Source organism: Rattus norvegicus, chromosome 11 (genome assembly GCF_036323735.1).
Source record: "Rattus norvegicus strain BN/NHsdMcwi chromosome 11, GRCr8, whole genome shotgun sequence".
NCBI lineage: Eukaryota > Metazoa > Chordata > Mammalia > Rodentia > Muridae > Rattus > Rattus norvegicus.
The window spans coordinates 67,920,636-67,932,211 of NC_086029.1; the positions used below are offsets into that span (position 1 = coordinate 67,920,636).

At 43.8% G+C, this 11,576-nt stretch overlaps 1 protein-coding gene across 3 annotated transcripts in view; it reads left to right on the forward strand.

Annotated features, from left to right (window-relative positions):
* The window catches only part of Nectin3 (nectin cell adhesion molecule 3), a 106,704-nt gene extending 95,340 nt beyond the window's left edge, over positions 1-11,364 (forward strand). For 2 of the 3 annotated variants that reach the window (XM_063270400.1, XM_063270399.1), the window contains exons 9-10: positions 2,198-2,260; positions 3,067-10,593. In XM_063270400.1, coding sequence (XP_063126470.1) covers positions 2,198-2,260; positions 3,067-3,240 — 237 coding nt within the window. In that variant the 3' untranslated portion in view covers positions 3,241-10,593. Of the gene's footprint in view, positions 1-2,197; positions 2,261-3,066 lie in introns of all 3 variants that reach the window. The other variant, NM_001105883.2, reaches the window with a different exon arrangement.
* Positions 11,365-11,576: the final 212 nt, after the last annotated feature.

Below are 11,576 nucleotides of genomic sequence, written 5' to 3' on the forward strand. Positions count from 1 at the left end.
AAGGCAGGGTGCCCAGGAACTCGGGTTCCTTATCTTAAGCATGCTGCTTTACCTTAAGCCAATGACAAGATCCACATTTACAGTAAAATTAAGAAATCAAATATGACAGCTACATCGTATTGAATTTCAAGGGTTCCACATGATTGGCCACAGGTCTATTAAGATGACCTGCCTGGAATTTATTACCAGTATGTATTATGTTGTTAATGTCATCTGGGCATGTGAAAATCACCCTAGTATCATGTTGCAGATGGCTTTGGGGGGAGGTAGCTTATCAGAGATAATTTATAATATGGATAATCTTGACACAGGAGACCAAGAACCAATGAGAGTTTAGCTTCTAATCATTTCATTAACCATTGACTTATTACAGAAGACAGGGTAGGATACAGGGATGAAAATAGACAGTCTTGTTTGAGCTGCTATAAAAACAAACCATAAAAGGGAGCTCACAACAAACAGAAATGTCACCTAGTTCTAGGGGTTGAGTATTCCAAAATCCAGTGCCTGGGGAAAACCCTTCTCCTGATATGGCCATCTCTCTGTAACCTCATAGTTTAGAAAATAACTCTAGTCTTATCAGTGCCTTATAAGGAGCACTAATGCCACTCATGTGAGACCCACTTCCTGGTACCATCACATTACAGATTGAGTTTCAGCAAATGGACTTGGAGGAGGACAAATATTCAGTCAGAGCAGCAGACCAGACATGACCAGTATGTCAACTGGAGTTGAAGATTATAAAAGGCAAACTATGAGGCAAGGCATAATAGACACACAGAGAACAGTGGGAAAAGCGGGTGGAAAGGCTTGACTGTGGCACAGAAAGGCTCTGAGGGAAGGGAACAGCGAGTTTAGTCAGGTCACCATATAGGGAGAGTATTTCAACCACCAGGGCATATGGGACAGCAGAGCAAAGACACGCTGGGAGATAGAGCCACACAGGGCATTCAGTCTTCCTCTTATTGTGCTTGCAGACCATCTCCCTGTAGTCATGGAGCTAGAAGCAAGGGATGTAAGCCTCAAAAACCTAGATGCTACTCAAAAACTTGAGTAGCTGTCTACTAACCATCTGAGACACCTTAGTTACAGATTTAGTCACATGCAGAATATAGCTGACAAAAAAAAGCACAGTTTGTACTTCAAAGCAAATAAGAGATGGTTTATTGTGGAGTCAAATATGAGTGACAATGGCCTGGGAACTTAGATTCAAACATGGTGGAAGCAGGAACTCGAGATTTTTGTTAGTTACGAAAGAACGTTCTAAATCCAAGTATTGCCAGATGCATGCATGGGTGCCACATGTATGTGTTTTTAGATGCTACTTGATGACCATCCTTAGCCCTTGGGTTAGGGGAGGCTTGTGGTCTGCTAAGAATGCATTTTGAAAGTTTTGATAGTTAAGTCAGATAGGGGTGAACACTGACTGGCTTTCATCATGACTAAAAGTAGGGGAAGATAATTTAGCTTTGTTCTGTAACATTTTCATCCTCACTCTTAGGAAGTGAGCAATTGGTGTAGAATCTTTACCACAAGTGCAGTGATCTCCCTGACTTCAACAACTTCAAGGGAGACCGACTTTATAGAATGACGAGTGTGCGATAGATGAATGAACACTTACGAGACTCCTTCCAGCACTCTATCTTCTTCAGGAGACTGACGAAAAAACAGCAGTGCTATTAAACGCTCCAGTGGCCACCTCCACCTGAGGCCTTAAAAATGATGTGGCACTTGAATGTATCAGGCAGAGGGGGCTGGGAAAGATCCTTTGCAGCTGAGGTGATGTTCAAAGTGATGACTCCCTTTACAACTTGTGAGGTAGGATTCAGGCCACATGGATGACCACAGATAAAGGCTTGTCATTGTCAGTTCAGCCCACTGTTACCTGATGCAAAGCACCAGACCGTTCCACTGGGGAAAGACAGAAGACCTCCGGTGCTCAAGCTCTCAAGTCATATATTCAGTTTGCCCCAACTCTTGTAGTCACATGTGGATATTTTCTCCCTGACAAAGCCAGGAGAGATGGGGTGAGGGGAGAGAATATGTAGCTGCTTTTGTCTTCCGTCCTCCTGAAGAACATTTCACTTCATTGGTAGACATTTAGCAAGTCATGATCGGCTCCTTGTTCACGGGAGTCTGCCTGGTATTGGTTGATGTGTTGGCGCTTTACAGGTGTGTGTCTTTTAATGTCTTCCAGACTGAACGCTTGCCTTTGCAGACTCAGTTCAAAGAGAAAGGAGCTGGTGGTCTTCAGCCCCCTGTAAGTAAGGCCCATGCTGTACTCACCCAGCTATCTCTTACAGTCTGTCAGATGTTCATAAACATTCATTTTATCCATTGCTCCCTATTTAAATGGCTGTTCGTGATGTGATAAAGGCTTCAAACATGCTTCCCCTTGCAGGTAATCTAAAGAACACTCCTAAGTAATCTCAAAAGCAGCTGTCCTTTGTGTGAAACCTGTACCCAGGCAGAGGGGGTCATTTTAGAAATACCGGAGATCATAACAGGGAATTCATTCTAGAGTTAAGTGTCAGCTGTGGCTCAAGGTCAATTCAGAAGGAAAGGTCAAGAGAGAGGCTATTTTGGGCAGTGTTTTAAAATCTCCCTTTGATCAGACATATGGTCAAATGCCAGTTCCTTTTGCTGTGTCCATTCCCTAATCCCCCAGTGCTGAATCTTGGTGTTTATTTTTGTTTTGTTTGACTTAACTCTTCAACTATCTCATATATTCCATCCAAGCCAGAGCCCTTTTTGAGAGGCTCCTGACATCCACAACCATGTCTTCCCCCAGCTGACCTTGGTGAGAACGAATTTCAGACCTCAAATCCTAAAATTCCTCCCAGTTTGTGGTTTACAGTTTGTAGTTCCAAGGCACCACTCCTCTTCCTCAGGTGGACTGCACCATGGTGACTTTCATGGCTGAAGTTTGCCTTGCCGTCCAGTTCCTTGTGGGGTAGGGAATCGGGTTGTGGACTTGAGCAAATTGGACTGTTGCTTGCTTTTGCCAATGTGTTAGAAGGATGTAACCAGTGTGTGTGCTAATGCAAGCAATGTTTGAATTTCTAGAATGGACCAATTAGGAGACTTGACTATGAGGATGAGAACACAGTGCAAGAAGATGGGACTCAGCAGATGTGCCCCCTTTATAACCAGATGTGCCACCAAGACCGAAGCCCTCACCAACATCGCCCACGCAACCCCGAGAGACTCTACATCAACCCAAGAGAACATTATGTGTGATTTTCCTCATTATAAAGGGTGTTCTAACCAATGCCTATTAGACCTGAGAGAGAAACTGAGGCATCTAAACGATTTTAGTCTTAAGGGTGTTGGAATGCTCAATGGATGAATCAGAGCTAAGGGGAGATTGCTTGACTTCATTAAGGGCTCCTTACCCACCAGCTGTGTGTGTGAGCTCACCTGTAGCTTCCCTTCGCTGTAACTCTGCAGCTTAGCTACTAACACTTGGCCTACCTTAGTGTGTTCCTTTGAAGGGGAGGCCCCAGCTGCTGGCAGCCACTCTGCTTGGGTCTCGGGCAGCACGCGTCTGAAATTTAAACAGGTGGACAGATGGGCTCCCAATCCAGTTTACTAATTATTAAGCCGGGATTTAGATTTCCCTAGCATCTCAGTACCATAACAATACCTGCGAACGAGGGTGAGGGGGAAGCAGCAGACTGCTGTATCTAGCCAATAACAAAGACAAGGGGAAGTGGCAAGGCTTGTGTGCTTGTGAACCAGTGTTAGTGCTGTGTGTCCTTCCTGGCCACTAGGCTTCAAGGGCTCCACGGGGCCAGCTGCCCTCTGTCCCCTAGTGACCAGCATGTCTAGTCTTGTCAACTTTGTCCCTGTTGCTGCAGCCTTGTGTTCCACTGGCCAGATTTCCCACCTCTTGAGTCCTAAAAACCCCTGCCAAGATGGGATGCCCTCCTTTTAGCCTTGTCCCTCTTTGCTTACACAGGACAAAGTCAGTGCTCACTTCTTAAAGCTTTCAAGGCCCTCTCACCACACAGGTTTTAGCTAGCTATTCTTCTGCATCCTTTCCTCCTCCACGTCTTATCTACCTCAAGAGAGAGAGAGAGAAAGATTGAAGAAAACCTATTGAAAATTACCACAAAATAACCCCCACGCTTAAATCTTACAAGCCTGGCGGAAAATTTGAAAACTAATTTTTTTAAAGCTACTTCAATATGACTAAATCTGCATGTCCTCTCTTCTCCTCCCCGTAATCACTTGGTCAGAAAGCCCGAAGAGATGCTACACAGTGGATAGCAGTAGTACTCTCTGCCAGGGTAGGCAGCCGCGGTGCTGCACTGTGATGCCCTGATGCCTGCTCCTCCTGCCTGCCTGGAGTTCTAGAACTTAACTTCCCTCTGCCAGCTGTCCATCACCGACAGTGGAGGTCACAGAGGGAAACGTAAAGGCAAAACAATCCTTGATACATCTTAAGAATAGTGTCGCTTTATTGTGTATCCTGGAAAGGGCAGAGAGTGCTCCAGTATTAAGCAATAAAACACTGTGTACTTGTTACACATTTTTTTTTAAAAAAAGAAAACAGTATAAACAGGAAAATAATTAGTATACATTTCTAGCCTGAGCCTCAAGAGGAAACGAGACCATTACCAGATTTACAGTGATACGCCAAAGGCGCCTATTCACACTGTGCTGGCCTGGGTTCTCCTTTGCTTTCTCTTTTCGTCAGGCTTTGTGGGCTAAGTCATAGAGGTGGCTCCATTCCCCGGGTGATGGGCAGCTCTAGGAGCAAACTTGCTCCAATTGCCTCTCATATCTTCAGCAGGGTTAGCGTTTTCAGAAGATGCAGCCCAAAGCACCTAGAGTTGGTCCTCTGGCCCCTCACTGCAGTACTTGATTTACTTTACTGCCTTTATAGCAAAGTTGATGGCCAGCTTCATTGCTCAGAATGCCATTGCGAAGCCAATGTAACAAATGTATAGGATTCCCTGTGAATGTTTCCCAGTAGTTGGGGTTGTACTGAGAGCTTTCTTTGACCCGGGAGCATTTCGTAATACTTGATGGTAGGGCCCAGAGTGCAGCACCCCCTCCTTCAGAAGGCTTTAAAAATACCTTAATACTGAAGACAGTTTCTAGAATCCTGCTGGGAAGTGGATTGTAGAATCCACACCACAAAAGCACATTGTGGAGGTAGGGAGAGGGGCGGGATGTCTTAGTTTGTGCCAGAGAAAAGGATTTGGAAGTCTTTTGTCCTGTCCTTAGCATCGTCCCAGGAGGAACCCACTGTCTACCTTTCTTAGTATTGTTATGAAAAAGTTATTTTAGGGTGTGGGATCTGTCTGCTGCCAGCAAGTTCACTAATGTCTGCAACTCCTGGCTATGAAAGTCCTTGGGCAAACTGCTATATTTTTTGATAGTTGTTGGCCCCAAACATGGGTCACATAGACTTCAGAATAGCTTACTCCAGCACCTCCTGTCTGTTCTCTATTTAAAAAGAAAAAGTCAGCTAAATACAGATCATCTTTAAAAGGGTTTGATTAACCAGTCCCCTCAACCAAAGAATGCCATCCAAAATTAGTCTGCTGACCTCTGAATTTGGAGCACTTGATGGTGCCATTTAAATTTGGAAGTTAGACTGTAAAGGTCAGTAAGTGAGTTTGAGGGACATATCCGCAGCTGGTCATGCTCTCCCCATTACTGTTTCATTAAAGTTCATGGAGACAGAAGTAAACCCCCAGAGCAGATTTCCCATGCGCTGCTCCCATTCTGCATTCCAAGGAGGCAGGGGTGCATGCTAAGCCTCACCACAGCCCCCATTGCCTATTTCACCTGCCAGCATTGTGGCGACAGTACTAGACCACCAGATTCATGGCATCACAATCCACTGAAGTATCATTACTGGCTAGGATCAGCCTGGCTTAATGGAATGTGCATATAAACTCGTCATGTGCTATGTCTTCCATGACAGTTCCCTCCATGCCAGACGTTTTGCATGGTCTAAATGTGAAGATATTGTCATGCTTTGGAGTATATGACATTCTTACCTGTCTTACACACACACACACACACACACACACACACACACACACACACGAGAAAGAGACTAAAGAAATACCCATTAAGTGACCTGGTTCTTGCCATTGCTATTATTTTCTATGTCCTGGTCACTGCTAAACAGAACCAAGTCCTTCACCCCAAGTTGTCTTTCATAGAAGTCTAAGTCTCCAGAATTGTGTGTGTTGTCGCTTGTCTTTTCTTATTCTCACTCTCCTCCTGGTGCTGTTCTTGCTGTACAGTAGAGCCTGCCTTGAAATTAGAGGATCTGCCATTCTCAGAATCAACAGATCTATACCCAGCATTAACCCCGAGTGTGAAATCTTAGGAGACTAACCTGAAATGTCTCAGGTATCCGCTGTCCCGGCCCATGAACCTGAGGCTTTCCCTGTCAGCTGTGCAGAACTGTGACAAGAGCTAAACTAGGGGATGGTGAGTGAGAAACTTCTCCACAACCTGACAAGTACCCATGACTCTGCTGTTTGACTTTCAGCTTCCCATACCTTTGCCAGTCTTTAGAGTACTAGAATGTTCCAGGAGAGCCTTCAACAGTGGGCAAATTCAATCTGATCAAGTCTGAATATAGCCAATTGCAAAGTGCAGACATTCCATTATTACAATAAACGTTTATTCCATAAAGTATTTCACATCTGGGCCATGGAGGTGGATCCTCTGATAAAGGCACTTGCCATGCAAGCCTGGGGTCCTGAGTCCAATCCCTGGTGATAACATAGAAGTAAAAGAGTGACAAGGGCCACAACATGACTGGCCCACTTACCCCCACTTGAGCTCATACACCTCATGCATATGCAATAATAATAATAAATATTGTTAGAAGGTTCATCTCTGGCAGGCTTTAGGTAGGATTGCAGAGACATATATTAGAATTCATGGTTGTTCCTGTTATAAATTTCACTGTTAATAAGTACCTTTACTGAGTGCAGGATAGGTTCTAGGGCCAGCATCCTACATGAATCATCTCACTAGATAGGCTCGCATCCCTGTTCTGTCCTCTTTCAAGAGCTCCCATGGGAACAGACAGGTTCCTACTCCCATACCATCCAGTTGTAGTCATGCAGATCGTCAGTCAACTGTTATCTCCAAACCTGCTTTGTTTGAAGGGGTGGGGGCATAGTCTTGGTTTTCTTTTTAGGGCAGCGTGATAGCCTGCACATAAAACTGTAAGAAATGTTAAAGCAGAAAGCAAGTGCACATACTCACCTTCGCCCTGTAAATATTCAGACACTCTTCCATCCATTAGGTTATGAGACAAAGGCCAGCCAAGCAAATCAGATAAAGAAGCCTACACCAATGGGTTTGCTTTTACAGGGCACTGACTTCTAACATTCTCTCCTAATCTTAATTCGGCACTCTTCTTGCTGTTTGCCTCTGTACAATAAAGATTCACCTCCCAGGGTGGCAACACTCATCCTGCAGACAGCTAGAAAGAAGCCAGAGAAGGGTAGAAAGGGTGAAACCTCGAAATGCTAATGTCACACCTCCTGCTCCCTGGCTTTGTGTGTCTCTGTTCTGGTGCCTGAATGACAAGTCTTCATCCTTAGGTCATTCAGAGACTAAAAGAATCCAGGACTTTTATCCATATTAAACCAAAAGCTAATGTTAGCAAACCCAGTTAACGGTAAAATGTTACTATAGTAATCTTTTCACAGCAGATGACATGTATGGATTTCTTCCACTTAGGAATAGACTCTGGTCTTCATTAGAGTGAAGGCTGGTCTGGAAGTCTTTGGTAGATGTGTAAGGGCTACCTGCCTCCAGCCCAACCTCACCAGGTGACACCTTATACCGGAATTGGTCTTTAGCCCGAGGACTACATCACGTGTGCTAATAAGCCAGGAAGCCACCAGTCTCCTATACCAGACTCTGCCCTTCCTTCCGGGCAAACCAACAACATCCCATGCCTATCTGCAAGAGCTATCAGAAATAAGTCCAGCAGTTCTTCCTGATTCAGTGAGCTGGACTGCTATTCTCTTTGGTATAAATCATGTATCTCAGTCTGTTGGGCTTCCTCACGGGAGGACTGACCCTATGTAATTTGAGTCACCAAACCATTAACACCACCAAGTTGACCACAGAATCTAGTCACTCACTGGATCAACAAAGGCTAGGGTGGAGCTTCAAGTGAAGTATGCGGTACCAGCGTCTGGAGCGAGGAGAGATTTGCTGAAGGCCCCTGGAAGATGCGCATTCCCAATATGGATGCATCAGATAATAACCAGCCATCCCTAGAGGCATACTAAAACTGATCAGCATGTTTGAAAATAATTTTAAAGATTAAGCCCAGTGCAACAGAATTCGGTAAAGATTTCTCAGGTTGTCCTGACCACAGGATGGGGGTGGGGCTGTTCACTGCTCTGAAGTCAGGAACCTGTTGAAGAGTTACTGACATTTATCTTTAGTAACGAGTGTTATCTTGGGTTGCACTGTCAGTGCTATGCAGATTTATGGGAAAGACGAAAATATCTGTGAATTGACCAACTGACAGGCATTTGCCCTCTTGGGCTACAATTCCACAGTGGATTTATCACACTTGTCACCAGGAAACACTACATAGGGGGCAGGTCACTTAGATAATGAAGAGAGCTGCACTTGGTGTTTCAAGTTCTAATGACTATCACAGTCTTCAGTAAACGAAGGGGCCTTTTGGAACTAGGTCAGTCTCCTGCCAGTCTAAGGTGGGAGGCTACACAGTTGCCCCTTCATGGGTTTACCCAAAACATTTCTAGGATCAGATCTCATGGGACCACACAATGGCTGCTTTTGTGACCTACACTGGATTGAGTGTATCTCCTGGAATTTGGCTGTAGAAGGTAATTAGAGGAGACCCCAAGGGACATCCTCCCTGGGAATCCGTAACATCAGATTTGCTACAGTGACTTAGGACTGAGCCCTGTCCCCAACCCAGATGTGTCTGACAGCCGTGAAGAGATGGATTCTTTGTCTTCCTCAGAGGTTAATTTCCCTCAATGACACGCAGTAGATCTATGAAGCCCCGAGTTAACACACAGTTTTTCAAGTGAATGGACACCATTGCTTTGGTTTTCAGCACTATTTTTAAGAACAATCAGGATATTAAATCCAGTCGAGTGTATTTATCAAGCTAAAGTAAATTCCTCTCTGAAATCTTATGACCCACCCCAGTGTTCGTTATGTTTTGAGTAGAGGCAGCAGAAGTTTATTCTGCATGTATTAGTTTACTGCAGGGTACCCCATGGCTCAGTCACACCTCTGTACTCTCACATGCTCTCACTAGACATAAGTGCAAAGAGTCTCTTCGATGGAGTACATCCCACCCAGAGTGTCCAGCGTCTTGGTTTCACGGTATACTTGAAATCCCAAATCCTCTGTAAAAAGTGTATGCTAAGTAGCAGGTATTGCTACCAGATCCCCAAATTATTCCATTTGTCTATAAAAGTTCCTATTGCTCCTCTCCCTTCCGCTTCTAGCTCTAAGCCAGCGCTACAATATACCATCCATCTCCAGCCTGTTTGCTCCCCCTCCATGTGGTCCTCACCCCTCAACCTGTCTACTTGGCAGCTTTGTCCCTTCAAGTCACTGCTCTCTGTCTCACAGGCTGCACCAGTGGTAGTGGGGAATAAGATGTGTAAGGGCTAGCTTCAAGCGAGAGCCTTCTTTCAAAGTGGTTTTTACTAAAGCCCCTGGGCTTAGAAATGAGAAACTCTCTGTCTATTATATTTTTCTATTCTTGTTTTGCTATTTTTACTTCTGGAAAGTGATCTCTGTCTGAAAAGAGGCTTTCTCCTGGTTTTAACTCTCTCCCTATTAACCCTCTCACACTGAAAGTTCCACCTTGTGTTCTCAACTTCCAACTCTGACCCAAAATTAAATCTCACAGTGGAAATCCCAACTCTTGTACTTCTACTTCAAAATAGTAATTCCTTCTGCAGAGGAAACTCTAGCTGTTGCCCTGGAAAACCAGTGAGGCCCCACACTGGCTCTGTCCAGATCTCATAGCAAGCCTTGCTTCTTGGAGTCTAAGCTGAGGCTAATGCAGTTGCTTCTCAGTACCTGGGTGTTGAATCCCAGATAATGAATGGCAGAAGTGTTTTGCACACCGCCTGTGCTTCACTAATGGACAATGGGTAATCTAGACAGCCTTCAAGTAGGAGTAAGTCTAGCTCGATTGGGAATCCCTTTATCCCCACTGTTTGCAAAGGAAGCATGCCTTGCTGTCTTTTTATAGTAGAGATCCATTGCTTGTTTTTGAAATTCTTTGCATTTTGTTTGTTGTATAGAAAGAGTTCAATACCGTGTATTTCTACTTGTGAGAAAAGACTGAAGTTATAAATTTAAGCATTAGAACAGAAACAGTAGTGTAGTTGGGTGAATAAAATTCAATCAAAGACGTTGCGAAACACAAAAATAAACACAAAGATCAGCTTAGACTTTGATATTATATTTTGAATACTAGATGTCAATCTGGGGGTTTTAGACAGTCTTTAAATTTCCAGAAATTGTCTTTTATTTTTGCATTTTGGACTATATGGCTCTAGATATTTTGAATAAAGTTTTTTTATCATCTAATTTTTTTATTTCTGTTCTCAATAACTCAATTATTAAGGTACATATGAAATCACTAACCCTAACTACCTGACCATGGAATTCACAAACTATAAACAATCTGAAATTCTTCTGTGCTCGGGGCCTCCCTAAAGACACACAAGAGTGGTGTGTGCTTCAAACAGTACAAAAAGTGGAAGGCATTGCTGTAGCTACTTATAAAAACCACATGGCACAGGGTTATTGTTCATTTGTATATGTGTGGTGTGGTTATATGCATGTGAGTGCAGGTGCCCTGGGGATAAAGTCATCAGACTGCCCTGGAGCTCTAGGCATCCTGATTCAAACTCGGGTTCTCTGCGATAGAATATGCTCCTAACCACTGGGCCATCCTTCCTGGGCCCGGTAATACTTTTAAAACGCTGTTTCCAAATTGTTCATCATTCACTTATTCCTTTAATCACTTAAAATACTTTCCTCTCAGGAAATTATGTCAGTGCTATTGTAAGTGGCCACTAAGTGTTGCTATACATCAAAAGCAAATGAAAACATGGGCAGCTATGGAAGATTCCAGAATTTTTCCTGTCAGTGCCTCTGAAGTCTCAAAATCTAGGAGCCATATTTTAAGAACATTTTATTATTGAGATAAACTCATACTCATAAACTCAAAACCATAACTTGTAAAAAGTATTAAATTTCATAGCTTTTAGTATATTTACAGGTTTTGAAGTCATTACCATAATATTTCAATTTTGTTCATTACCCCCAAAATAAACCTATGCACATTTCCTTCTACGAAGTCCCTGACTTGGTCCTGGAGAAGCCACATTCTTCTGTCTGTCAGTTGTTTGTTCTGGGCATGGTATATATTTGGCAGTACGCCATAGGTATTTGGTCCTGGGAGATTCAGTCTCTCATTTGCCCCATGCTTCCCAAGTTAACCTTATTGCTTCATGCACTTCCCTCACAACGTCAGTTCACCATAACAGGTTGTGCCCATTAGCACT